Source organism: Mirounga angustirostris, unplaced genomic scaffold (assembly GCF_029215605.1).
Source record: "Mirounga angustirostris isolate CCGP_5_RB_7025 unplaced genomic scaffold, mMirAng1.0.hap1 SCAF_8, whole genome shotgun sequence".
Classification (NCBI taxonomy): domain Eukaryota; kingdom Metazoa; phylum Chordata; class Mammalia; order Carnivora; family Phocidae; genus Mirounga; species Mirounga angustirostris.
In genome coordinates this window covers 102,568,739-102,595,098 of record NW_026991716.1, presented here as the reverse complement: position 1 = coordinate 102,595,098, position 26,360 = coordinate 102,568,739, and the positions used below count along the sequence as shown (strand labels likewise).

Genomic DNA, 26,360 nt, shown 5'->3' with positions numbered 1-26,360 from the left:
CTTCCTAAATGAGAATGTTATGGTACTGTTCAGTTCTAAAATGTTACTATTCTAATAGGGAATTAGAAAAGTTAAAAAACATTTTGTCTCCATTCACACCTTACTGGCAAACCAAAAGCATATATGGAAATACCTTGATCCATCTGAGCAGATGAAAATTTCCTTATCCTTACAAAGCTAGATGACCTCTAAATTCATGATGTTATATGATAGTCTAGGATATTTTAATGGGCATACACAAGTGTCCTAATTAAAAAAAATACTATTCTGTGACTTTTATAATTTTTATGTGAAGTATCAATATTTCTAAAATACACAAAAGGTTTTTTTTTTTCCCTTGTATTCCAGCTTCCTTACGCTCGGAACTAAACCATCAACATGCAGCTGCAATTGATTTGTTACGGCATAGTCATCATCAAGAATTGGCAGCTGCTAAAATGGAATTAGAGCGAAGCATAGACATCAGCAGAAGACAGGTAAAGAACAACATTCTGTTATGTGACGATTCCTTAAATGTGAATAGATTTGAATGTTGACCGTTTTCTGAAAATTATTTTGTAATAACTAGTATTTTCACTAGTTATTATTTACCATCTATATTTAAGAGTCTTATTTTTAAAGGGAAATAGGTAACTTGACTTTAGCATATTGGTCATAAAATTACATTTTATGAATTTTTAATTGAATATTTTGAATTTTACTTGCATCTTGAGAAGGTGAACAATGAAATATAAATAATACGAAGAGTAAAGGCAGAATACTATGAAACAGCACGGTCTATAGAACTTTCCAAGATGATGGACCTGTTCTATATCTGTGCTATCCACTATGGGAGTCACTGGCCACATGGCCTTATGTCTAGTGTGACTATGTGTCTGGTTTTGTTTAATTTTAAATAATTTAAACTTGAATTTAAATAGTCATACTGGATAGTGTAACTATAGAAGTAGCAGATGCTCAAGGAAAAAGATAACTGATATTTGCATATCACTCTAGCACAGGTACTACTTATGCTTTTTAAACTTTGCTCTTTGGACAAGTGTGCTTCCTTCAATTAGATAGTTTATGATCTAAAATGTCTGGATGGATGGATTTCTAGACATAGTGCATGAAGGCCATCATTTGTTAGACTTAAAACTTTGACTTTGTTAGTCTTTAGCTCTGTTAAATGATCAGCTCAAATTTTCTCTTCATTGCTATGAAGTTTTAAATGAGTCACTTTATAACCATGGAGGGAAATTTATGTTTTCTTCTAACTAGGCTGACACTGAAATTGACAATGTGTAGATAGACATTGCAGAAAACAGTGACTTCTAGGAAAATGGAAGGGAGCTTATCTTTGAGACAAGGTAACTGCTATATCAACACTAAGCAGACAGTCTGCTTTCTGAGCCATAGGATGTGTGTGTGTGTGTGTGCGCGCTGGGATAGCCTCCCTAGATGCAGGGCCTTTTTAAATGAAAGGGCAATGGTGCCAGAATTTTATTGTAAGCCCAAATAACTTGGTGAGTATGGAGGAGCCCTGCATTCTAATCTCAGCCCCGCTTCATTATAAATCATCCTTGGACAGATATCTCTTGGGTATTGGTTTCCTCATCTCCAAAGTGTGTGGGAGATGTGCTTTCATGGTCTTTTGGGCCTCTTGTCACCCTGATATTTATCCGTATAAACACTTCTTATAGATGGGAAGAGAAGAGGCCTTTAGGTTTTATTTCAGCAGTTTGCAAGCAATGTCATTAAATTGGACATTCCACTATGTCATTTTCTTTCCCTTAGGTAAATGCAGAAAGCAAATACTAGAAAACTTTTAAGAATTATTTGTAGGGTATCTAGCTTGCTCTGTCAGTAGAGCATGTGGCTCTTGATCTCAGGGTCATGAGTTCAAGCCCCGTACAGAGGTTACTTAAAAAAAATTATTCGTACTTTGCAGAGTAAGGAACATATGTGTAGAATAACAGATCTACAAGAGGAATTAAGGCACAGAGAGCATCACATCTCAGACTTGGATAAGGAGGTACAGCACCTTCATGAAAATATAAGTGCCCTAACCAAAGAATTGGAATTTAAGGGGAAAGAAATTCTCAGAATACGAAGTGAATCTAACCAACAGATGAGGTATGCCATTAATTACAAAAGAAGGAATATACAATCTAAAAGACTGTTGTATAGTAGTTAGCAATAAATGTCTATTTTTATGGCTAGACTGCCTTCTAGTAGATATTGATTACCACTTCTTACTTTATTTGTTGACTGCTGTAATTTAGAACATAGATGAAGTGTTTGTATTTTGAATAATATGTATGCATTCAATAACTTCGGAAATTGTATAATTAACTAAAATCTTTATAAAATAGAGTTTAAAAAGCATTAAAGGAGACAACTTTAACAAGCTAGAAGATTAGAGCAAAGTAAGTAACTTATTTTAGGCTGTTTCCATTAATTTTCTATATATTATACCTAAAACCATTTCAAATCTGGTAGAGTCTTATAGAAAGTTTTGAAAGCTTGACCTCAGAATAACGTATTCTTAACTAAAAATAAATTAAACAGGTTGCATGAACAAGATTTAAACAAGAGACTTGAAAAAGAGCTGGATGTCATGACAGCAGACCACCTCAGAGAGAAAAATATCATGCGGGCAGATTTTAATAAGACTAACGAGCTACTCAAGGAAATAAATGCAGCTTTACAAGTGTCGTAAGTCATATTATATTAAAGAAAATTCGTATGTGGGAACTAAACTGAGGAGACTGTGTCTAACCTCAGATTAGCTACTCTTTTAAATCTAATTGATACTTAAAAAAGAAAACAAATGCTGTATTACAGATGGTAATTGCAATGTGATATTTTCAGTAACGAGAAGGCAGTTGAGTGACTGTCAGCTGCCACAGCTACAGATGCACTAGGACGGTTCTTGCCGAAAGCCTGTCCCTCACAGTCATGAACTGTCAGGCCATGGTGAAAGCCTGTTACTTTTACTGTTAAGTAAAAAGAGCATATTGTGGCCACTAGGAATATTAGGATCCTACCCATACACTAATAATACATGTTTTATATACAAATATCAAAAGAGCTTAAAAAACAAATACAAAATTTTAATGACAGGACTTCCCTCTAGGGAGTGGATTCCAGGGTATTGGAGGTGGGGAAGAGCAAAATCTTCCTTTTTATTTTTTATACTCTACATAGATACTGTTCGAGTTCCTACAAACAAGCATTTAATTTTGATTTTAAAAATTAATGAAAGTAAAACATCAGAAATAGTTACTACTCATATATAGTAACTCCAGTATTGTTAAAAAACCGAGATTTCTAATTACTGTTTAATGTTTTAAGGAAGTATTTAATAGCCCCTCTCTCCCCTACACCCTTATAAACTGTTAGAGCCAATGTGCAAATAGCATTCACTCCCGTCTCTGAGGCCTAAACTCTAGTTCAACTTAAATTATCTCTGAATTAATCTATTCTAAGCTGCTGCTGCAAATGGTTTATCCACCTTTAGTCTCTCTTTTTCTAACCAATTAAAAAACCTATAAAAATATATAGATATCTCCACATACTGTAGTAAAGTCAAAATAGTGACTAATCCCATCAACCTTAGTCTCAGGTATACCTTACCCTCCCGTGTCAGCCACACCAACCTGTTTCCTTCTAAGATTCTCCTGTGTTTACAGTCTAGAATAATCTCCTACGTTATTACTACCTGATTACCTTCCCCCAATCTAAAACTCATCTCACATTTTACCCATTTAACGAGTTAAGCCTCATAGTAAATATTGTTACATATATGTAATATATATACCCACATTCACTTAAGCTGAAACAAAACCAGACCCCTCCCCCTCCCCAGTGGTTGGCATTTACTTCAGCAGCTCCTAAGGTGAGGTACCCTCTCCTGGACACACACAGAATTTTCACATTAATAGGCACTCAGATGTTTCCTGAATGAATTTTTTTGAGGATTCCCTATAACATTTACCACTTCATGAAGTTACACTTGAAATGGTGAGGAGACTCATGAGATCATTTTCCCAGTCACAGTGATTTTTTAGTTTTGCTGTTGTGGGAGGTAATTTTTAAATCCTTTTGAGCCACAGTACTCATAATCTTAGGCATTTTGCAAAAATTAGTTACAATAAACTCTACTGTTTACTTTTCCTTTTCTTGGCCTCATTGGACAGAGGCTGACGTCCTGGCATCCCCCTCTTCACAGTCTGAAAAAACATGCTCACAAAAAGAATAACCTCTGTCTGTCTGTGTGTCCTGTCTCCTTAAGAATGTTAATTTACAAAGATTAAAGGCTTGTTTCTACTTTATTCTGTTTTATGTGGTTTTACACATTATGAATTTTCAGTAGATAATTAGTTTTTTATATTATGCTCTTTAATGATCAAAGAATTAGTATTACTCATGAGTCAAATATTTTATCTGCTTTTCTAGATCTACCATTTGTTTTATACTAGGTTAGTATAGGTCCACGCTAACCAACTGTATTTCTTTTTTCAACAGAAAACTACCACTGTCATATAATTAGTCTCTAGCTTAGGTATTTATTCTTTTAATTGAAACCAAACATACATACAAATGTATTTAGACCAGCGCTGTCTGGTAGATCTTCTGTGGTAACGAAAATGTCCTATATGTGCTCTGTCCAGTACAGCTGTTACCAAACAAAATGGCGGTTGAGCATTTGAACTGTAGTTAGTACAACCAAGGAGTTGAATTCTTAATTCAGTTTTAATTAATTCAAATGTAAATAGCCACATATGGACTAGTGGCTACCATATTGGAAAACACAGTTTTATACAACTGGATATTTCTGTTCTATATCCTTAAATGCAGCGTGCTTGGATCTGCTGAACAGCTTAGATGTAGTCAGAGGTGGTGAGCAAGGAGAGTGCATTCCAGCTTAAGGAGCTGGGGGACATTTGAATTTTCTCTGCCTGTTGCAAAGGACTAAGGGCACCTTACTGAAATTTCTAACCGACTGTATGCTGACTTTAACTCTTTGAAATCGAAAAAACCCTATGGATTTCTAGAAGTGGGTGGTAGTGGGAGGGCTGGAGGAACATGGGTCAGGCCGAATCCTGGAGGGGAGGGACCTCTGGAGCTGCTGGAAGCTTCTTGCTTCTGTTCCCACCCCAAATCCTGTTTAGACACCAGGGAGGAGGGGACTAGAAATTTAAAGAACAGAAAATACCCTCTAAAGATTGTAGAAATAGTAATGAGTTCTGTAGCTCTTATGGAATGATTACTAAAAAACCCCTTCTCTAGTGCTGGGTACTAAAGTCTTAGATTTTTGGATATTCTATAGAAATGGTTTTATTTTTCTGAGTGGTATAGTAGTAAAAACCTTGTGTCTAATATGTCACAGTTTTTGTTTTAGAAACAAATGAGAGAATGAACTGTTTTAAAGAACTTTAATCTAAATCTAAACATACGTAGAACTTGGGATCATTATAGTTCTTTATTATGCAGAAAAGGGGGTTCAGAGATTATTATTGATTGTTTAAGCTTACATTAACTTCTCACTGTACTGAAACAAAAAGATAGTTTCTTCTTGGGGGAAGCATTGAGTTTTCTGTACGGGGCTGTTAAGTAGGTCAGTAATCCCTAATTGGAAAGAAACACTCCACCATGCCAGAATTACTTATTCTTTAAAAGTTGTTTGAGTTCTTTTATCTATAATACCCTGATCGTTCTTTGTTGTTGTTGTTTGATTTTTAAATTACCATTCTGGTTGTGTTCAGAAGCTTTGTGAGGTAAGGAAAAAGTATTTCTGTTGTCATGCATCAGAGTCCGTGCCCATAAATTATGGGGAAAGAAAGGTTCAACATTAAACTTCTTCAATTATATATTTATTAAACTCTGGAAAGGATGGTATAATAGAGTTTATCCTTATACAATTAAGATTCTAAAGCACATGTATTGCCAATACTGTTGTTTGGCCTAGAATCTCATTTACTGACTTTGTCAATTATTTTTTTTAAAAAGCCCAGGAGAACTGCCACCTTGAAAATATTTTTATGCGTTTTATACAGCTTTTTTAGGTATTCCTATTTTTGGTTTGTGTTGTCCACGAACCCTAGACATTGACCTATATAGAGCCAAAAATAAATAAATAAATAAAAATCAGGGCATGCATGCCTGGGGAGAATCCAACAGTGACCTAATTAGTAATTATATATGTTTTACTTCTGTTTTCTCTTAAAGGAAATCCTATATTTTGAGTAAAAGACTATATAAACTTGTATGTTTCCCTCAACACAGTGTTTCCCAGGCTTTAATCTTTCAGAATTTGGTCATTTCTGGCTACCTTTGATACTGTTCTCATATTTTTAATTGATTCATTGTAACTTAAAAATTTAACAGGAAGACTTGATTATTTCTGCAGTAAAACCATTATCACTACTGAAAAATTGTATCCATTTTTCTAAATAGAAGCCAGGCTATACTTATAAATATGTAAAGTCTGTGAAAATAAAACCGTGTTATTAGATTCTAGCTAGTGTTGCTGCTGCAGGCCAGTCTGAGCCCGGTGAAATAGGGTAATAAGCTTATGTTGTGAAGCCCATTTAAGATACATAGGACCGGGCGCCTGGGTGGCTCAGTCGGTTAAGCGACTGCCTTCGGCTCAGGTCATGATCCCGGAGTCCCAGGATCGAGTCCCGCATGGCGCTCCCAGCTCAGCGAGGAGCCTGCTTCTCCCTCTGACCCTCCCCCCTCATGTACTCTCTCTCTCTCTCTCATTCTCGCTCTCTCAAATAAATAAATCTTAAAAAAAAAAAAAAAGATACATAGGACCACACCAAGACTGTTTCCTTCTTGTGACCAGAAAGATGAAAGGAGAACAAAGTAAGATCATTCCTTGTACCACCAGTTGTTCACACACCTAGTCTTTGGGAAACTGTGCTGGCCTAGAGAACTGACGGGGCAGCTGAAGAAAGGGAGACTGTTGACCAGCGCTGGCTTGAAATGGATCAGAGTAATACCAGGTGTTCTTCCTGTGAGAATTTTGAAAGACTTAGTAATTCTGGAAGTATATTTGCAAGTTAAATCTAGATCATATCACTTGTTCTCTCCTTTAATGCTTTCCAATTTGTGTTTATATGAATTGTTTCTTCAATTTAATCAGTTATTCTTTCCCTTTTTAATATCAAGGTATCTTTAAAGTTTTTTTGGTGATATTAACTGATAATAACTTTGTAGGTAAAGCATGTTTAAACTAAATGAAAACACATACTAGAATTGAGGCTCAGAGCGGAAAAAGGTGGTTCAGGGATTTTAAGTGATTGTTCTAGACTCACTTTAACTTATTGTACTAGAACAAAACAATAGAAATAATAGTTTTATTTATTTGGTTTAATAATAGTTTTAAATAAGGCATTAAATTGAGGTTTTTAGCGACCATTTACTGCCAAGTATTCTTGCTCAGCTAGTTCAAAAATCTTCTATTTTGCTTTTAACGATAAAGTACCACGGTGACATCTTGTGGCTACTCTGGTATTAAACCCAATGCCTTTTTCCTTGACTAGATCATTGTTCCTCAAGCTTTTTTTTTTTGCCCATAAAACGCCGTATCATGATAAAATACAAGGTCCCTCTATGTGAGCCCAGTGAAGCACATTTTTCACTCAGTCTGCATCGTCACAAAAGAATAAAAGATAGTGAAACTAACCTCAAACTGAATTGACAAAGTCCCCTCTGATCCTGAGACATGGTGACTTCCTAACCCCATATTTGTCTTTACCCACATATCTTCCTGAACCCTCCAAATTAGAACTTCAGGTTGGGCTGAGTTAGCGGAGTTTTACTAAAATTCCTAAAATACGCAGAGATTCTTGTGATTCCTAGAAGATAGATGTTACTCAGTATTTGTTGAATAAATTTCTCTGTGCATCTTCATTCACCATGATTTTGAGCTTACGTTCTACCCTTTTACTTTGAAAACAGTAAGTTTTTAAATTGCTGTAATTATGTAAAGTTTCTAAAACTGAAATTGTTTCTCCCCCACACTCCCAATTGAGCTGGCAGTTTCCATTTGCATCCTCTTCATTCTGCCCTGTCCTATATTTTTAGACTCTGCAGGGTCTATGGTGCCTCTGCTCATAAAAGGTGGCCTCTATTCTAGAGCCTTCAGTGGCATTCAGGCCTATTGCCTTCTCATCTCATTTGGGGCAGAAGAAGCCTAGAAAATTAATTATCTTATCTGATGAGCCTTTTTACAGTGTATATGTATTAGCTGATAATACAGAATTTTTAAATTGTGTTTCCCATAAGAAAGAATGATGTCATGTATGTGTCCTTTGTTTCCCTTTCCTCTGTATCTTTTCTTGTCCCTCTTCTGTATGTTACCAAGCCTTATGTCATCACACAGGAGTGTATTTTGGTAAGTTCTTCTGATAGGGAGACAACAATTCCAGCATCAGACCTATATTTAGAGGTTAGTATTATTCATTATATCATTTCTTCTACAGAGCTTACCTCACCTCATCCCCACACACTGCTGAATGACTTACAATGGAGTGAATTCTTGCAAAAGTAATCTGTAGTCTTTAATAACATCATCTACCCCCTTAGAGCCTTTAATAACACTAGAGCTATTTGAGGCAGTCATGTTATTATGCTGAAAAGTTTTAAGGAAAAAAATTTGGTTTTAAATTTTGTATGTGTTCAACTGGACTAATTTGAAAAATGTAGGTATTACAGAAGAATGTGTCTGAGTCCTGTCAATGAACTAAAAGGTTTCTTGTTTTCAGACTAGAAGAAATGGAAGAAAAATATCTAATGAGAGAATCAAAACCAGAAGATATACAGATGATTACAGAATTAAAAGCCATGCTTACAGAAAGAGACCAAGTCATAAAGAAATTAATTGTAAGATTTTGGGGGGGAGGAATGTAACCATGTTAGTTACCATGTTTGCCAATCAACAGTCTGTTGGTTAAGTATTAAGTAATGCTAAATGAAAATTGAAAGTATAAAATATGTGCATTGTGATTAAAAGTTTATTAAAAATGTTCATGAATAAGGATAAGAAACATAAATTTTTAAACTTGGTATTAGGTAAGGGAATTGTGCCTCTTTTCAGTATTTTTTAGAAGTCTTCAGTACTTATTTTTGTTTAATAATGTCATTGCCAACATATAGTTAATATGTTATTGAAGGTGTGTATTGTTCATGTAGAATTAGAATTGGATAGGAAAGAAGAATCAACACACGCATGCATTAGCCTGCACTGTGTACTTCCAGTTAGTCATGTTAACTTACCCTAATCCAAAGAGATACTCATGGGAAAAGGGTTCCATTTTCTTAGGGTTCTAACTAAGAAAAGTTATAGGCTCTCTCTTAAGAGTCTTGGTCCAAACTGAGGTGTTAAGAGTCTCTGAGCAGTCCATCAGGGAAGGAAATACAGTTTTAACAATAAATAAACTGCCTTCATTAAAGCTATTATTCTTCAAGAATAATACACAAATGTCTTAATTCATAAAACATTTTAGAGTCTTCCAAAATTATATATCCTGATCAATAATTAAAATAATTGTTTATGGTCACAAAAAAAAATCTTTCAGAGTAAAAACTAAAAATAGAATGCTAATCACTCTATTGGTTCATTGATCTCTTCAACTGAAAACTGTGGATGTAATTAGCATGCAAAGAGAGCCTAGAAGCATTTATTTCTGAAGTTCTTTTTTCTTTAAAGAACCTCTCTTTGTTGGCATTTAGGAAAGTCAGCCTATTGCCTGGGACTACAAGTTCCTGCTAAAAGTAGAAGGTTATAGATTGGGGTTCATTATGGAACCCAGGAGCAGACATTGGCAAGATTTTCCAGGCATTGTGAACATGCGCACAGGCCTCATAGATTCCTCTGATTACCTTCTATTCCACACATGAAGTTAGCAAAGGGATTAAGTATATTTATTTCATCTGTGGTAGAAGTAGCTTTTCCAGTTCTTAGCGAACAGATGTTAAAGATATAGTTGTATTTTATCCTCACAACAGGATAGGTATTAGACTTCAAAGAATAAAGCAAACACAAAGCAATATAGCTAGTTGGTGACAGGCTAGGAACCCAGCTAAGGGTTGTTCTACACTCTTGCCACTGCTCACCAATTCTGCGGACTCTGAAGCACATGGGCTGAGATTGGTGTGAATGACAGTGGTATCTAAGAAGGGGATGAAGAATCTAATTCTACTAGAGCACAGTCCTGCATTTCACACTCATGTGTTTACTTCCTACAGTTTGTTCAGTTGACACATGATGGTGGTGAAGTGAAAGGCAAAGGATTTATCTGTACGTAGGTCACTTTTTCTTCGGTCAGTGATTAGCACTGCTGTAATACAGTCGACCCTTGAATAGTGCATGCAGCACCAACTCCCTGCACAGTCGAAAATCCGCATATAACTTGACTCCCCGAAAACTGGATTACTAATAAACTACCGTTGTCCGGAAGCCTTACTGGTAACAAAGTCAATTAACACCTATTTTGTATATTATATACTGTATTCTGATAAGCTGGAGAGAAAAATGTTACTAAGAAAATCATAATGAAGAGAAAATAACATTTATAGTACTGTATTCATAAAAAAAAAAAAAAAATCAGCATGTAAGTGGACCCATGGAGATCAAACCTGTGTTGTTCAAAAGTCACCTGAACACTGAGGTCTCAGAGAGGAGATTAGGCAAGATCAAATGTATTACCAGTACTGAAGAATAAGGATATATCAGTGTCACCTTTATAGAAACAACAAATCCATGCATACAACTCCATGAATGTAAGTTAAGCTGCTCGAACTGCACAGTCAGCCCTTTGGAATAGAGATGGGACCAAATAAAACATTTCGATCCAGTCTTGGAGAAAAAAGTTATTAAACGGTAGAGAAGAGCCCCAAAGCATAGGATTTTGAAAAGTTTTGAAAACCTTCCCACCAGCAGTCATTAAGACACTGGCAGTCAGATCTAGAAATCTTTGATGAACGAGGTATATAAGTCCTCACTCATGTTTTATAGTAAATTTTGAATGAAATGGCATTTAAACAGTTTTAAATTTTCAACAGAAAATGTCTAAGTGATGTTTATAATTCTTTTGCGTAGGAGGATAATAAGTTTTATCAGCTGGAATTAGTCAATCGAGAAACTAACTTCAACAAAGTGTTTAACTCAAGCCCTACTGTTGGTGTTGTTAATCCACTGACTAAGGTATGTGCTATAAACACTCTAAAATAGGGATGTAGTTTAAAACTTGCTTAAAATTTTTAATATTTAGAGTAGCATAGGATAAACCTTCCAAATACTGTTTTCTTAAATTTAATATTTAGGATTAAAATCTATGAAATCTATGTATACATTTTCACAGAATGAGACTAATATTTTTGTTGAGAATTCGTACTCCTTAAGACATGATTGTAAAACCTTTTTTCTATCATTTTGTTTTTCATATCTCCAAAGAAAACTAACATCATTTTCTTGGTGTTCACTATCCTCTATGGGGTCCTGAAAGGTACCCCAGCCATGTATATCCAACAGCTCTCCCTAACTTAAGGCCTGAGGCCTGCCATGTTAATGAACCTTGTTGCTTACCAGTCTTTGGAGAAGGGCTTGACTTCTCTCAGTCTTAGGACCTTTCTTGACACTTAAAATTGAAGATGGCCCATTCTGATACTTTGTTACTCTCTTAGGAGCATAGAAGAGCCTGTAGACAAGTGAAATGGACGTGGCCAAGTCTTACACATCTTTGTACCCCAGCTTCCTATGGCTCCCCTCATAGTGCTTTGGGTATAGTAGGTATTCAGTTGCAAATTTCATCACATTTTCTGTAAGTGGCCACAAATAAGTGAATAAAGCAAATAATGAAGAATTAATTATGTATATTGGCTTCACAGGGATTACATAGCTTTTGGCAGAAATCAGTAGTAGAAATAAATTAAAGTACTAGTGCGAAAGTTATTTTTTGATTCAGATTTAATTTGCCCATTATGCCTAATTTATATTAAGCCCTTAGCCAGAAATTTTTTCTTTCAATGCTCATAAAAACTTCTCTGTTAAGAACATGGACTCTACCTTTCCTTCACAAGTTAAAGTGCTTCAAACTTTAAGCCTTTTTTTTTTTTTTTAAAGATTTTATTTCTTTATTTGAGAGAGAGACACAGCGAGAGAGGGAACACAAGCAGGGGGAGTGGGAGAGGGAGAGGGAGAAGCAGGCTTCCCGCTGAGCAGGGAGCCTGATGCGGGGCTCGATCCCAGGACCCTGGGATCATGACCTGAGCCGAAGGCAGATGCTTAACAACTGAGCCACCCAGGTGCCCCCAAACTTTAAGTCTTTAACACAGAATGAACTTAAATGTTTTATGAAACAGAATGACTAAAGCAGGGATGCCTATAGCTGTATCTACAGAGCCTAAAATACTACCTGGCACGTGGAAGGCTCTCATAGTTGGTGAATTAATTAATACAGTTATAGTTTTTAAGTTCATAATTTAAGGTGAAATACAACAAAGCAAGATTATGAGACTTGTTGAAACAAATAATAAAATGAAAATATTTCTAATATATTTTTTAGAATTACATTTTTAGGTACAAAATGGTTACTGTAGAACTTTACCAATGATACTTTTCATTTCATCAAATAGAAACCTATAGTAGGTTTATTTATGCCCTCTGGTGACTAGAATAAGAAAATGCAAAAGATACATCTTTGTGCACTTTTGAGTGATTTCAGCTTTAATAGTTGTGATTCTAGAAGACATTATTTTTCCTTTCTCTTTTCAGTTATGCAGAGTAGACTCTGTCAGAGACTCCATGATTCACAGAATATGACAGAGGAGGGCAAGGTCTAGATAGTAAGATCATTACTTTGTAAATAAAGGAAAAAGGCCAATTAGGCTATTAGTTTTTTTTTAAAAAACACTTTAATCATTTTGCAGAAAAATATTTCATAAATTCAGTTAGCACAGATTTAACTTGTAAAAGATGGTGTTAAAAATATCTTGCAAAATGTTAAATTTTATTGTGTTCCAGCAAGATGATGCTCATTGATTCTAGAGGTGTGAATAAAATAGAATTGATTTGCAAGCTGATAGGTTTTGATAATCTGAAGGTGTTCCTCTTCCTGTTAATTTTAAAGACCAACTAAAATATTTAATAAATGGATCACTTTTGTTTTATAACCTTTTAATGTTTTTAAAAGATTATGAGCCAATTATTGATACCACCAATTGGGAAATGAGACTTAATTATGCAGATTTAATTTTCTCTCTTCAAAAAGTGCAGTGAATTTAAAACCAGTTACTTGAGTCAGCTTTAGGTCTTAAGTAGGAATGTGGGATATGTTTCAAACTACTTTGCCAAGCATTTTTCCATTCCCATTTTTTTTTTCCAGACAAGGACTGCCTCCGTTTGACAGAAGGCTAAAGTTCACGGACCTCCCTTTTAAAACTGTTTAACTTTATAACCTTCTTCTCCTAATTTTAGCCCAAATCTGTTTAACCTCGTGGTATCTGCAAGATCTCCTTCTCCCTTTCCTCCCAGTAGTCTTTACCCTTTGACATTCTTTCCATCTCCTCCCCTCCCCATGAACACCAATTCGTGTTTCTTCCTCATTCTTTCTGGCCCAGCAGCATGTGTGTCCCTAAGGATTCCATGTAGATAAAGAACACCTCCAAGGATCCCCAGACCACACTTTGGGTAACACTGGTTCATTTTAACATCCTAATTTAACATAAAGCTTCCAAAACCTTCCCATGCCAAATTTGTATCTTCTGCTATTCCTATTTTCTCATTTGTCCTTATGCAGGGACTATCCTCACATGTATTATTTTTAATGCAGCAAAAGAAGAAGAATGATAAGTCACCAACAAACAGGTTTGTGAGTGTTCCCAATCTAAGTGCTCTGGAATCTGGTGGAGTGGGCAATGGACATCCTAACCGCCTGGACCCCATTCCTAATTCTCCAGTCCACGATATTGAGTTCAACAGCAGCAAACCACTTCCTCAGCCAGTGCCACCTAAAGAGCCCAAGACATTTTTGAGGTGAGCCCCGTCTCACCAGTGATTTTTCTTTTCTTTTTTAACTTGAAAAATTTACCTTCTTACATTGCAGAAATTCACTACTTTAAGACCAGCCTAGGAAAAGAAATATTACTGTGAAAGATTTTCACAATATATTTATCACTTCTCTAAGGAACTCCTTTTTGGCTCTTAAGATTTTTTTCTAATTTCTTGCCAATTTTTCTGTATGCTGAAAGAGGTGCTAATGTCATTTGTATGCTTAGAATTTTAATATTTATGGATATTTGCTTCATTTTGAGTATTGTAGCAAATTTTTCACTAATTATCCATCTTTATTACAGAACTTTAAAATTTTTTTTTGTTTTTCTTGTATTTTCTTTTTCACTTTCTTGCTTACCAGGCTTATTTACAAATATATATGCTTACTGCCAAAATAAAAAATATGTAAGCTTTGGGACTTTAATGATATACAGAAGCAAAAAGTAAATTTAGAAAAAAAATTTTACAACTGATATTCCAATTTGAAGTTAACCTCAGACTTGATTAAATGTATTAACAAGAATTTAAATGAAACCCAATTGTTTATCCATTAAATAACATCAGAAAGTATTGTTTTAGGTTTACGTTACTGAGTCTGTGCTGCTTTAAATTTATTTTTTTAACTTATTCCTACTAAATCTCAGCAGTGTCACTAGTAATAGTCTTACAGGTAGATGACCTTTTTCTAGGGTAAGTGATGACATAGTTAATGACTTTCAAATAGAAGAATGTAGCAAGAATAAAAATAGTCACATACACTTTTGAATGTGCCTCCTGCTAAATATTTTGTGTTGCTTATTTTCCCTTGTGCATGGGTATGTTCAGGTATCAGTAAGATGCATGTGCATGAGCTCAAGGAACTTGACTACTGGAGTTTCCATTACACTTTGTTGCGTGCCTTGTAATTTCCCCCAAAGACGGTAGGGATTCTTTTATTTTCTCAATTAGCCCAAAGAATCGTTAGTTAGAATTAAGTATAAATGATATAACTTTGAAGATGGAGGGGAAATGGGCTTCTTAATTGTACTCCTTTCCCCCTAGACTATTTGTTTATGGAATTATGAAAGTTAAAATGAATATACATGTAGTGAAAATACTATGCCATGGCTTAGTTACTTAGTTATATATGTGGACACATGTGTAAAAATCAAATGCTTGTGTCAGATTCTGAAATTTTAAGTAAAAAGGTGCTGAAAAAGAGGAATGTTATCTTGTTCTCATTTCTGACAATTCCTCCCGAATTGTTTTATTCAAAGAAGGTGACATTTTTCTCAGCGGTCTGATTTTTGTCTTTTTGTAATTTTTTGTAATTGTTTTGATGTGGCTCCTCCTTAACTGACTTCATCTGAGCTGCTGATGCACTCTCATGCTCTCATGGAGTGGAGAAACCAATCTAGTGTAGAGGGATCTACAAACCACATCTAACATGGAACCAGTTGTGGTAATCTACACTGATGTTTTTTGTGCTTTTCTCTTCATTTTGCAAAACAGCTTAATGCTGGGTTACATGTCTCTCTTTTTTTATGAATTCAGTCCTCCTCAGAGTGAAGCTTCCCCGGTGGCTTCTCCAGATCCCCAGCGCCAGGAGTGGTTTGCCCGGTACTTCACATTCTGAAAGAATTGTGTTGGCAACAGCTAGTCTGTGTGGACTAAGAGCATGACCTTATACAGACCATTATGTGAACAGGCTTTCCTATGTCAGACACTGTGAATGAGAAAGTATTTGTCTCTCCAATTTGAAAATGCACTATTTCCTGTGATATTTATTGGAATCACTCTACTATATTATGTGTGTAATTATAACAGTTATTTTTATTTGAGATGGAGGAGTCTTTAACCTTTGTAATTACTGCATAATAAATTTTGTTAGAACAAACAGTGCTTTTCATTTTTTTCTAGTAAGCTTGTTAGACTTTTAAAATATTTTTTAATTCTAAATAAGACACTGAAAAGGTGTTTTCTAACAAGTTTTACTGCATAATAAAATATCAAATTATTTGACTTTAATAATCATAACACAATCAGGATAAATATATTATAACCTACTAATTTGTTCCATTACCATGTATAACTATAAACTGTGTTCTCTAAATTTATAAGACTATAATGAAAACACTCGTGGAAATTATAAACTTTCAGCTATAAAAGTACTGCTGACTTATTTATAGTGTATTTTATTATTCTGATAGTTGAGGATCTAGAACTTCTAATATAGTTAGTCTCTATGATTAATAGGATTTATGGCCAAAAGTTATTTGGTAAAGAGACAGTTAGTGGGTGAGGGGTATAAAGGAGGGCACTTGATGTAATGAGCACAGGGTGTTATATGCAACTGATGAATCACTAAACTCTACCTCTGAAACTAATATACTATATATTAATTAAATCTAAATTAAAATTTAGAAAGAAAAAAAATTTGTTACTGATATATCAACTCAACTAGTGTTCAATAACTAGAGTGCCAAATTTAGTTGACTAAGCAATGTAGATTTTAGAAGAATCTGGGGGAACAAGATGAATACAAATACCTGATCTATGAATGATTGTACCAACAATAAAGACCAGGTTTTTTTAGTGGTTATTATGTGTCACTGTGCTGAGGGGCATTAGAAAGATTATTTAATCTTCACACAATCTTCAAGAAACAAACCACCGTATATGCGTTTGCACAGTTGGCATGTTCTTTTAAGTTATCCTGGGGGAAAAAAAAGTTTACATAAAATACTTGCTCTGAATTTTTCCTTCAACTGAGACTGAATTTTCTAAGTGGTTAATTCTTATTTCAGAAAACAAATCTAGTTATAAGCACATATTCTTGTCCCTGATTTTTATTTTACCTAATAATTTGGAGATTATTTACCAAGGATTTGATGATTAGTACTCATGCAGGTGACTATGCTAGACACAGACATACAGAGATGATGAACACCTGTCCTCAAGAGCTAACCACATACTTGCTGAAATAAATAGTCAAGGACCAAACTTTTTCAATATCAGAGCAATATCAGAAGGGACACTAGATTTATGGAATGTACAATGAGAACAGAGAGGAGGAAGTGATTAATTCTACCTAGGTGGTATCAGGGAAAGCTTGACATGGAAATGGTACCCAATTATAATTTTGAAAGATGGGTAGGAATTAACCAGACCAGGGACAGGGCTGTTTGAGGCACAAACTGGAACAAGTATCAAGAAAGAACAGGCCAGCTACATCCAGAGAATTAAGTGCAATCCTATGGGATCAATGTGTAGGGCTAAAGAATATGGCATGAGACAGCAACCATTCCTTGAGCACCTAGCCTTTTATTAGAATTTAACATGTTTTTTTAAAGATTTATTTATTTATTTGACAGAGACACAGCGAGAGAGGGAACACAAGTAGGGGGAGTGGGAGAGGGAGAAGCAGGCTTCCCGCTGAGCAGGGAGCCCGATGCGGGGCTTGATCCCAGGACACCGGGATCATGATCTGAGCCGAAGGCAGACGCCCAACGACTGAGCCACCCAGGTGCCCCTAGAATTTAACATTTTTAACTCATTAACAACTCAGATGAAGAATACAAATGTACAAGTAGTAAAGGTTAAAACCTATGCTCTATTATGCTACAAAGGGCCTGAAATGCTTAGTAAGGAATTCAACTTGATCCTTTAGAATTTTGAGCAAGTAATAGCATGATTAGATTTAAAATTTTTAAATCACCATACTGGCTGGGAAAAAAAAAAAAAAAGACCTACTTATATGCTGCCTACAAGAGACTCACTTTAGACCTAAAGACACATATAGACATTGAAAGTGAAAGGATGGAAAAAGATATTCCATGCAAATGGAAGAAACAACAACACAAAACAGACCAGGCTAGCAATACATAGATCAGACAATAGACTTTAAAACAAAGACTGTAACAAGAGATAATAAAAAAAGGACATTACATAATGATACTCCAACAAAACACAGAATAACTGTAAATATCTATGCACCCAACACTGGAGCCTTTAAACCATAAAGCAAACATTAACAGACATAAAGGGAGAAATTGACAGTATTACAATTATAGTAGGGGAATTTAACACCCCACTCGTATCAATGAATAGATCAGGCAGAAAATCAATAAGGAAACAGTGCCTTTGAATGACACATTAGACAAGATGGACTTAACAGATACTTACAGAATATTCCATCCAAAAACATCAGAATACACATTCTTTTCAAATGTGCTTGGAACATTCTCCAGGACAGATCACATGTTAGGCCATAAAACAAATCACATAAATTTAAAAGTAGAATCATACCATGCACCTTTTCTGACCACAACAGTATGGAACTAGAAATCAATCACAAGAAGAAAAAAAAAACTAGAAAAAAAAATACCACAAACACATGGATGCTAAATAACATGGTACTGAACAACCAATGGATCAACAAAGAAACCCAAAGAGGAAATCAAAAAATACATAGGGACAAATGAAGATACAATGGTCCAAAATCTTGGATGCAGCAAAAGTGGTTCCAAGAGGGAAATTTAGAGCAATACAGGCTTAAATGAAAAAAAAATAATTCAAACAATCTAATACCTAAAGGAACTAGAAAAAGAAGAAGAAGAAGAAAAAAAAAGCCCAAGGTTAGTAGAAGGAAGGAAATAATAAAAACCACAGCACAAATAAATGAAATAGACACACACACTCCCACATACCCACAACAGAAAAGATCAATGAAACCAAAAGCTGGTTCTCTGAAAAAAACAAAATTGATAAATCTTTAGCCAGATTCCTCAAGAAAAAAAGAACACATCCAATAAGAAACAAAAAAGGAGAAAGAACTGACACCATAGAAATACAAAGAGTAGTAAGCAAATAATGTAAAAAATTCTATGCCAACAAATTGGACAAGCTAGAAGAAATGAATTCCTGGAAACACACAATCTTTCAAAACTGAACCAGGAATAAATAATAAATCGGAACAGATCAATTACTAGTAACAAAATTGACTCAGTAACCAAAAAATTCCCAACAAACAAAAGGCCAGGATCAGACAGCTTCACAGGTGAATTCTACCAAACATTTAAAGAATGTTTGGTCCTACTACAAAAACTAGAAAAAGAAGAAAAGCTTCCAAATACATTGTACAAAGCCAGCATTACCCTGATACCAAAACCAGACAAAGACACTACTAAAAAAAAGGAAAATGCAGGCCAATATCCCTGATGAACTTAGATGCAAAAATCCTCAACAAAATTTGAGCAAACCAAATTCAACAATATGTTAAAAAAAAAAAATCATACACCATGATTAAGTGGGATTTATTCCAGGAATGCAAGGGTAGTTCAACATTAGCAAATCATGGGGCACCTGGGTGGCTCAGTTGATTAAGCGTCTGCCTTCGGCTCAGGTCACGATCCCAGGGTCCTGGGATCGAGCCCCATGTCGGGCTCCCCACTCAGTGGGGAGCCTGCTTCTCCCTCTCCCTCTGCCTGCCGCTCCCCCTGTTGTGTTCTCTCTGTCAAATAAATAAGTAGAATCTTTAAAAAAAAAAATTAGCAAATCAATCAACATGATATACGGCATTAACAAAGCAAATAAATGCAGAAAAAGCATTTGACAAAGTACAACATCCATTCATGACAAAACCCCTCAAGAAAGTAGGTTTAGAGGGAACATACCTCAACATAATAAAGGCCATATATGAAAAACCCACAGTTAACATATTCATCATACAAGGATGTCCACTTTTGCCACATTTACTAATATAGTATTAGAAGCCCTAGCCACCGCAATCAAGTAATAAAAGGCATCCAAATTGATAAATAAAATTCACTATTTGCACATGACATGATGTTATATATAGAAAATTCTAAAGACCCCCCAAAAAGTTAGAATAATTGAATTCAGCAAATTTGCAGGATAGAAAAATCAATACAAAGAAATCAGTTGTGTTTCTACACACTTATAAGTAGCAGAAACAGAATTTTTTAAAAAAAGATTTTCACATAACAGACACCTATTTTTTTTTTTAAGATTTTATTTATGTATTTGAGAGAGAGAGAATGAGAGAGAGCACATGAGAGGGGTTAGGGTCAGAGGGAGAAGCAGACTCCCTGCCGAGCAGGGAGCCCAATGCGGGACCCGATCCAGGGACTCCAGGATCATGACCTGAGCCGAAGGCAGTTGCTTAACCAACTGAGCCACCCAGGCGCCCACAGAAACAGTAAAAATCCCATTTACAATAGCAACCAGACGAATAAAATAGGGGTGCCTGGCTGGCTCAGTTGGTAGAGCATGTGACCCTTGATCTTGGGGTTGTGGGTTTGAGCCTCATCGTGGGTATACAGATTACTTAAAATCTTAAAAAAAAAAAAAAAAGAAAGAAAGAAAAAAGAATAAAAGACCTAGGAAGAAGCTTAACCAAAGAGGTGAAACAACTCTGTAAAATACTGATGAAAGAAATTGAAGACAACACAAATAAATGGAAAGATATTCCATGATCATGAATTAGAAGAATCTTGTTTAAATGTCTACACTACCAAAAGCAATTACAGATTTAATGCAAGCCCTATCAAAATAGCAACAGCACTTTTCATAGACCTCAAACATATAATACTAAAATTTGTATGGAATCACAAAAGACCCCAAATAGGCAAAGCAATCCTGAAAAAGAACAAGAAAGGTAGAGGTATCACACTCCCACACTTCAAGATATACTACAAAGCTGTAGTAATCAAAACAGTATAGTACTAGCACGAAAACAGCCATGGACATCAGTGGAACAGAATAGAGAGTTCAGAAATAAATCCATGCTCTATGGTCAATTAATCTGACAAAGGAAGCAAGAATATACAATGGGGAAAAGATAGCTTCTTCAATAAATGGTGCTGGGAAAACCGGACAGCTACATACATACAAAAGAATGAAACTGGGCCACTTTTTTACACCATATACAAAAATAAACTCAAAATGCATTTAAGACCTAAATGTAAGACCTGAAGCCATAAAATTCCTAGCAGAAAACATAGGCAGTAATTTCTTTGACAGTGGCCTTAGAAACATTTTTCTAGATAGGTCTCCTCAGGCAGGGAGCAAAAGCAAAAATAAACTATTGGGATTAAACAAGCTTTTGCACAGCAAAGGAAACAACAAAACCAAAAGGCAATCTCCTGAATGGGAGAAGATATTTACAAATGATATATCCAATACAGGGTTAACATCCAAAATATATAAAGAACTTAGACAACTCAACACCAAAAACCCCACAAATAATCTGATTAAAAATGGGTAGAGAACCTGAGTAGACATTTTCCCAAAGAAGACATACAGATAGCTAACAGACACATGAAAAGATGCTCAATTTCGCTAGTCATCAGGGAAATGCAAATTCAAACCACAAGGAGACATTACCTAACATAAGTCAGAATGGCTAGTATCAAAAAGACAAGAAACAACAAGTGTTGTCAAGGGTGTGGAGAAAAAGGGACCCTTTGTGCACTACTGGTGGAAATATGAATGTAAACAGTAGGGAGCATCCTCAAAAAAAAAAAAAAAAAAAAACTACCTTGTGATCCAGTAATTCCACTACTGGGTATTTATCCAAAGAAAACAAAAACACTAAGTCGAAAAGATACATGCACTCTTATGTTTAATGCAGCATTATTTACAATGGCCAAGATATGAAAACAACCCAAGTGTCCATGGATAGATGAATAAATAAAGATGATGTGATAAACACACACACACACACACACACACACTATATATATAAATAATGGAATATTACTTAGCCATAAAAATGAATGAGATCTTGCCATTTGTGACAACATGGATGGACCCAGAGGGTATTATGCTAAGTGAAATAAGTCAGACAAATATTATATGATTTCACTTATATGTGGAATCTAACAAAATGAATAAGCAAACATAAGGCAGAAACAGACGCATAAGTACAGAGATGGCTGTACTTATGCGTCTGGCGGGGGGAATTGGGCAAAATGGTGAAGGGGAGGGGGGACTGTTTTCTGGTTGTAGAATGATAAGTCATGGAGATGAAAGGTACAGGATATGGAATGCAGTCAGTGGCACTGTAATAGTGTTGTATGACAGATGGCAGCTACACTTGTGGTGAGCACAGCATAACATACAGACTTATTGAATCACTACGTTGTACTCCTGAAATTAACGCAACATTGTGTGTCAACTATACATCACTAAAAAATAAATACTTTCCATGGAAAACAATAAAAATAAAAAAGACTGCAGCTTCAGGAAACCTCAGCTGAACTGAGATATCTGCAGAATGTTCTTGTTGATTCTATACCTAGAGCCTTTATCTATGCCACCATGATGTTCTGCCAAAGAGGTCCTACATAGAGTTTGGATTTGCCCTCCCTTTCTGGAGCCTTTGGGGTGATAGGACCCTAGGATGAGACTAAAGCCTTTCTACCTTTCTCTCCCTCTCTTTCTCAATCTCTCTCTCTCTCTCTCACACACACACACGGTCAAAGTAGTCATATAAATGGTTAACACTGTAATTGAAGAAAAATAGTTTCAGCAAAACATTTATTTTGATAGAAAAAGCAACATGGAATCCTAGAATCTTGGAGTTAGAAGAATCCTTAAAAGCCATCTCTTCTAGGGGTGTCCGAGTGGCTCAGTAGGTTAAGCATCTACCTTCGGCTCAGGTCATGATCCCAGGGTCCTGATTTCGAGCCCCACATCGGGCTCCCTGCTCCGCGGGAAGCCTGCTTCTCCCTCTCCCACTCCCCCTGCTTGTGTATCTGCTCTCGCTATCTCTCTCTCTCTGTGAAATAAATAAATAAATAAAAACCTTTTAAAAATAAATAAAACCTTTAAAAAATAAATAAATAAAAGACAACCTACTAAATGGGAGAAGATATCTGAAAATGACATATCTGATAAAGGGTTAGTATCCAAAATATATAAAAAACTGGGGCGCCTGGGTGGCTCAGTTGGTTGGGTCAAACTCTTGATTTCGGCTCAGGTCATGATCTCAGGGTTGTGAGATTGAGCCCCATGTTGGGCTCTGCACTGGGTGTAAAGCCTGCTTGAGATTCTCTCTCCCTCTGTGTCCCCCCCCAAAAAATGTGTGTGTGTGTACACACATATAAAGAAATATATACGTGTGTGTATAACTTGTGTGTGTATGTGTATATAACTTATACAGCTAAATACAAAAAACCTCAAATAATCCAATTTTAAAAAGGGCAGAAGACATGAACAAACATTTCTCCAAAGAAGATACACAGATAGCCAACAGACACATGAAAAGATGCTCAACATCAGTCATTGTCAGGCAAACACAAATCAAAACCACAATGAGATATCACCTCACACCTGTCAGAATGGCTAAAATCAAAAACACAAGAAACAACAAGCTTTGGGGAGGATGTGGAGAAAAAAGGACCCTCTTGCACTGTTGGTGGGAATGCAAACTGGTGCAGTGAAAACCAGTTTGGAGGTTTTTCAAAAAGTTAAAAATAGAACTAACCTATCTATCCTAGTAATCGCACTACTGCATATTTACCCAAAAAATACAAAAACACTAATAAACATGCACCATTGTTTATTGCAGCATAATTTGCAATAGACAAACTATGGAAACAGCCCAAATATCCACCCATAGATGAATGGATAAAGAAGATGTGGTATATATATGTACAATGGAATAGTATTCAGCCATGAAAACTGATGAAATCTTGCCATTTGCAACAACATGGATGGAGCTAAAGAGTATAATGCTAAGTGAAATACATCAGTTAGAGAAATACAAATACCATATTGTTTCACTTATATGTGGAATTTAAGAAACAAACAAGGAGGGAAAAAAAACACAAACCAAAAACAGACCCTTTACTATATAGAACTGATGGTTACCATCAGCGGTGTGGGGGAAAGAGATGAAGGGGATTAAGAGTACACTTATCTTGATGGGCACTGAGTAATGTATAGAATTCTTGAAACACTATATTGTACACCTTAATATAATACTGTATGTTAACTATACTGGAATTTAAAAAAAGAAAAAAGGTGGGAGGGCTAAGTTTTGGCAAGGATGTTGAGAACGTGGGACACTTTTGCACTGCTGGTATGAATGTAAAATGATATAGTCACTGTGGAAAATAGTTTGCTGTTCCTCAAAAAGCTAAAGAGAACTATCATATGATTCAGCTATTCTACATGTAGGTACATATTCAAAAGCAAAATTGAAAGCAGCAACTCAGACAGATACCTGCACACCAACGGTCACAGCAGCATTATTCACAATAGCCACAAGGTGGAAAATAACAGAAACGTCCATGAACAGATAAATGGATAAATAAAATTAAAAACCCAGTCTTTACCTTCTGTTGTAGGGAAATACCTCAATTCAGTCTATCTCCTGTGTATCTCCTGTAGTTCTCATACAAAACATTTATTTCTGACACTTGTGGTCAACAAATGTGTAGCTGTTTTCTCCCCCAAACAACCAACAAGTCTCTGACACCAGCTGAGTGTCCTACGATTTAACTCAATTCCGATACTATCTACCCAGAGACAGCACTGGATCCCAGAGCTTCAGGGTTTTGTCCCACAGACTGTTCCCACCCACTGCCCCCCACATATACGCACATTTCAGAAGCCGCGTTCAGGTTATCACCTGTGCTTCCGACCAACCAACTACAGATTGGAGGTTCTAATGACCCTGGGTTCAGTTAATTTGCCAAAGTGGCTAACTGAACTCAGGGAAACACATCTACCAGATTATGGAAGGATATAACAGATAAACAACCAGATGAAGAGATGTGTAAGGTAAGATCTCAGATGTTCCTGAATGAAGGAGCTTTTGTCCTCATGGAGTTGGGGTGCATCATCCTCCCAGTATGGATGTGTTTGCAAACCTGGAAGCTCTCTGAACCCCATACTTTTGGGATTTTATGGAGGCTTCCTCAAATAGGCATGATCAATTATTAATGTCTTTTCCAGCCCCTTTCGCCTCTCTGGAGGATAGAGGTAAGGCTGAAAATTCTAAGCCTCTAATCATGGCTTAGTCTTTCTGGTGACCAGTGCCCTATCCAGGAGCCCTCCTAGAGGTACCTCACTAGAACAAAAGATGTTCCTAGTGCTCTTATCACTGAGGAATTTAGAAGAGTTTTAGGAGCCCTGTGTCAGGGATGGGGTCAAAAACCAAATATTAAAACAAGATTGCCCCTTGGGGTGCCTGTGTGGCGTCTGCCTTCGGCTCAGGTCATGATCCCAGGGTCCTGGGATCGAACCCCATGTTGGGCTCTCTGCTCAGTGGGAGCCTGTTTCTCCCTCTCCCTGCCACTCCCCCTGCTTGTACTCTCTCTGTCAAATAAATAAATAAAATCTTAAAACAACAACCAATAAGATTGCCACTAGTGTTCTTATAACTTAGGAAATTACAAGGGTTTTAGGAGCTTTGTGCCCAGGAATTGGGGGCAGAGACCAATATATATATATATATTTTTTCTATTATCTTACAATAACAAAATGTGCTACATACATATAATGGAATCTTATTCAGCCTTAAGTAGGAGTGAAAATCTGACATATGCTACAACACAGATGAACCCTGAAAACATGCTAGGTGAAATAAGCCAGACAAAAGAACAAATATTGTATGATTCCACCTATGTGAATAACCTAGAACAGACAAATTCATAATGACAGAAAGAAGATCAGAGGTTGCCAGAAATAAAGGGAAGGAGGTAAAAGAGAGTTACTGTTTAATGGGTGCAGACTCTGTTTGAGATAAAAAATTCCAGAGATCAATAGTGGTGATGGTTGCATAACATTGTGAATATACTTAATACCATGAATTGTGCACTCATTAAAAAGAAAATGTTATATATATTATATATATATATGTTATATATATTTTTTATCACATTTTTTTTAAAAAGCAATAAAAGCAAAAAAAATGGACTATATCAAACTAAAAAGCTTCTGCACAGCAAAGGAAACCCATCAACAAAACAAAAAGGCAACCTACTGAATGGGAGAAAATATATGGAAATCATATAGTTGATAAGGGGCTAACAGTCAAAATATATAAAGAATTCATACAACTCAATAGCAAAAAAAAAAAAAGTGAACAATCTGATTGAAAAACGGGCTGAGAATCTGAATAGACATTTTTCCAAAGACACTGAAATGGCCAAGACACAGGAAAAGATGTTCAACAACACCCATCATCAGGGATAGGCAAATCAAAACGACAAGGAGATATCACCTCACACAAGTCAGAATGGCTAGTATCAACAAGACAAATAGAAAGTGCTGGCATGAATGTGGAGAAAAGGGAATCCTC

General features: G+C 35.9%; 1 protein-coding gene and 1 long non-coding RNA gene across 4 annotated transcripts in view; one reads left to right on the top strand and one right to left on the bottom strand.

Annotated features, from left to right (window-relative positions):
* The window catches only part of FAM184A (family with sequence similarity 184 member A), a 112,400-nt gene extending 96,426 nt beyond the window's left edge, over positions 1-15,974 (top strand). The window contains exons 12-18 of one of the 3 annotated variants that reach the window (XM_045865399.3): positions 349-476; positions 1,931-2,115; positions 2,551-2,697; positions 8,760-8,877; positions 11,096-11,200; positions 13,827-14,029; positions 15,581-15,973. In XM_045865399.3, coding sequence (XP_045721355.2) covers positions 349-476; positions 1,931-2,115; positions 2,551-2,697; positions 8,760-8,877; positions 11,096-11,200; positions 13,827-14,029; positions 15,581-15,662 — 968 coding nt within the window. In that variant the 3' untranslated portion in view covers positions 15,663-15,973. Of the gene's footprint in view, positions 1-348; positions 477-1,930; positions 2,116-2,550; positions 2,698-8,759; positions 8,878-11,095; positions 11,201-13,379; positions 14,030-15,580 lie in introns of those variants that run through there. The other 2 variants (XM_054505525.2, XM_064598054.1) reach the window with 2 other exon arrangements.
* Positions 1-26,360, bottom strand: part of LOC123836405 (uncharacterized) — a 61,732-nt gene that overhangs the window by 30,437 nt on the left and 4,935 nt on the right. The gene's annotated exons all lie outside the window — the stretch shown is intronic.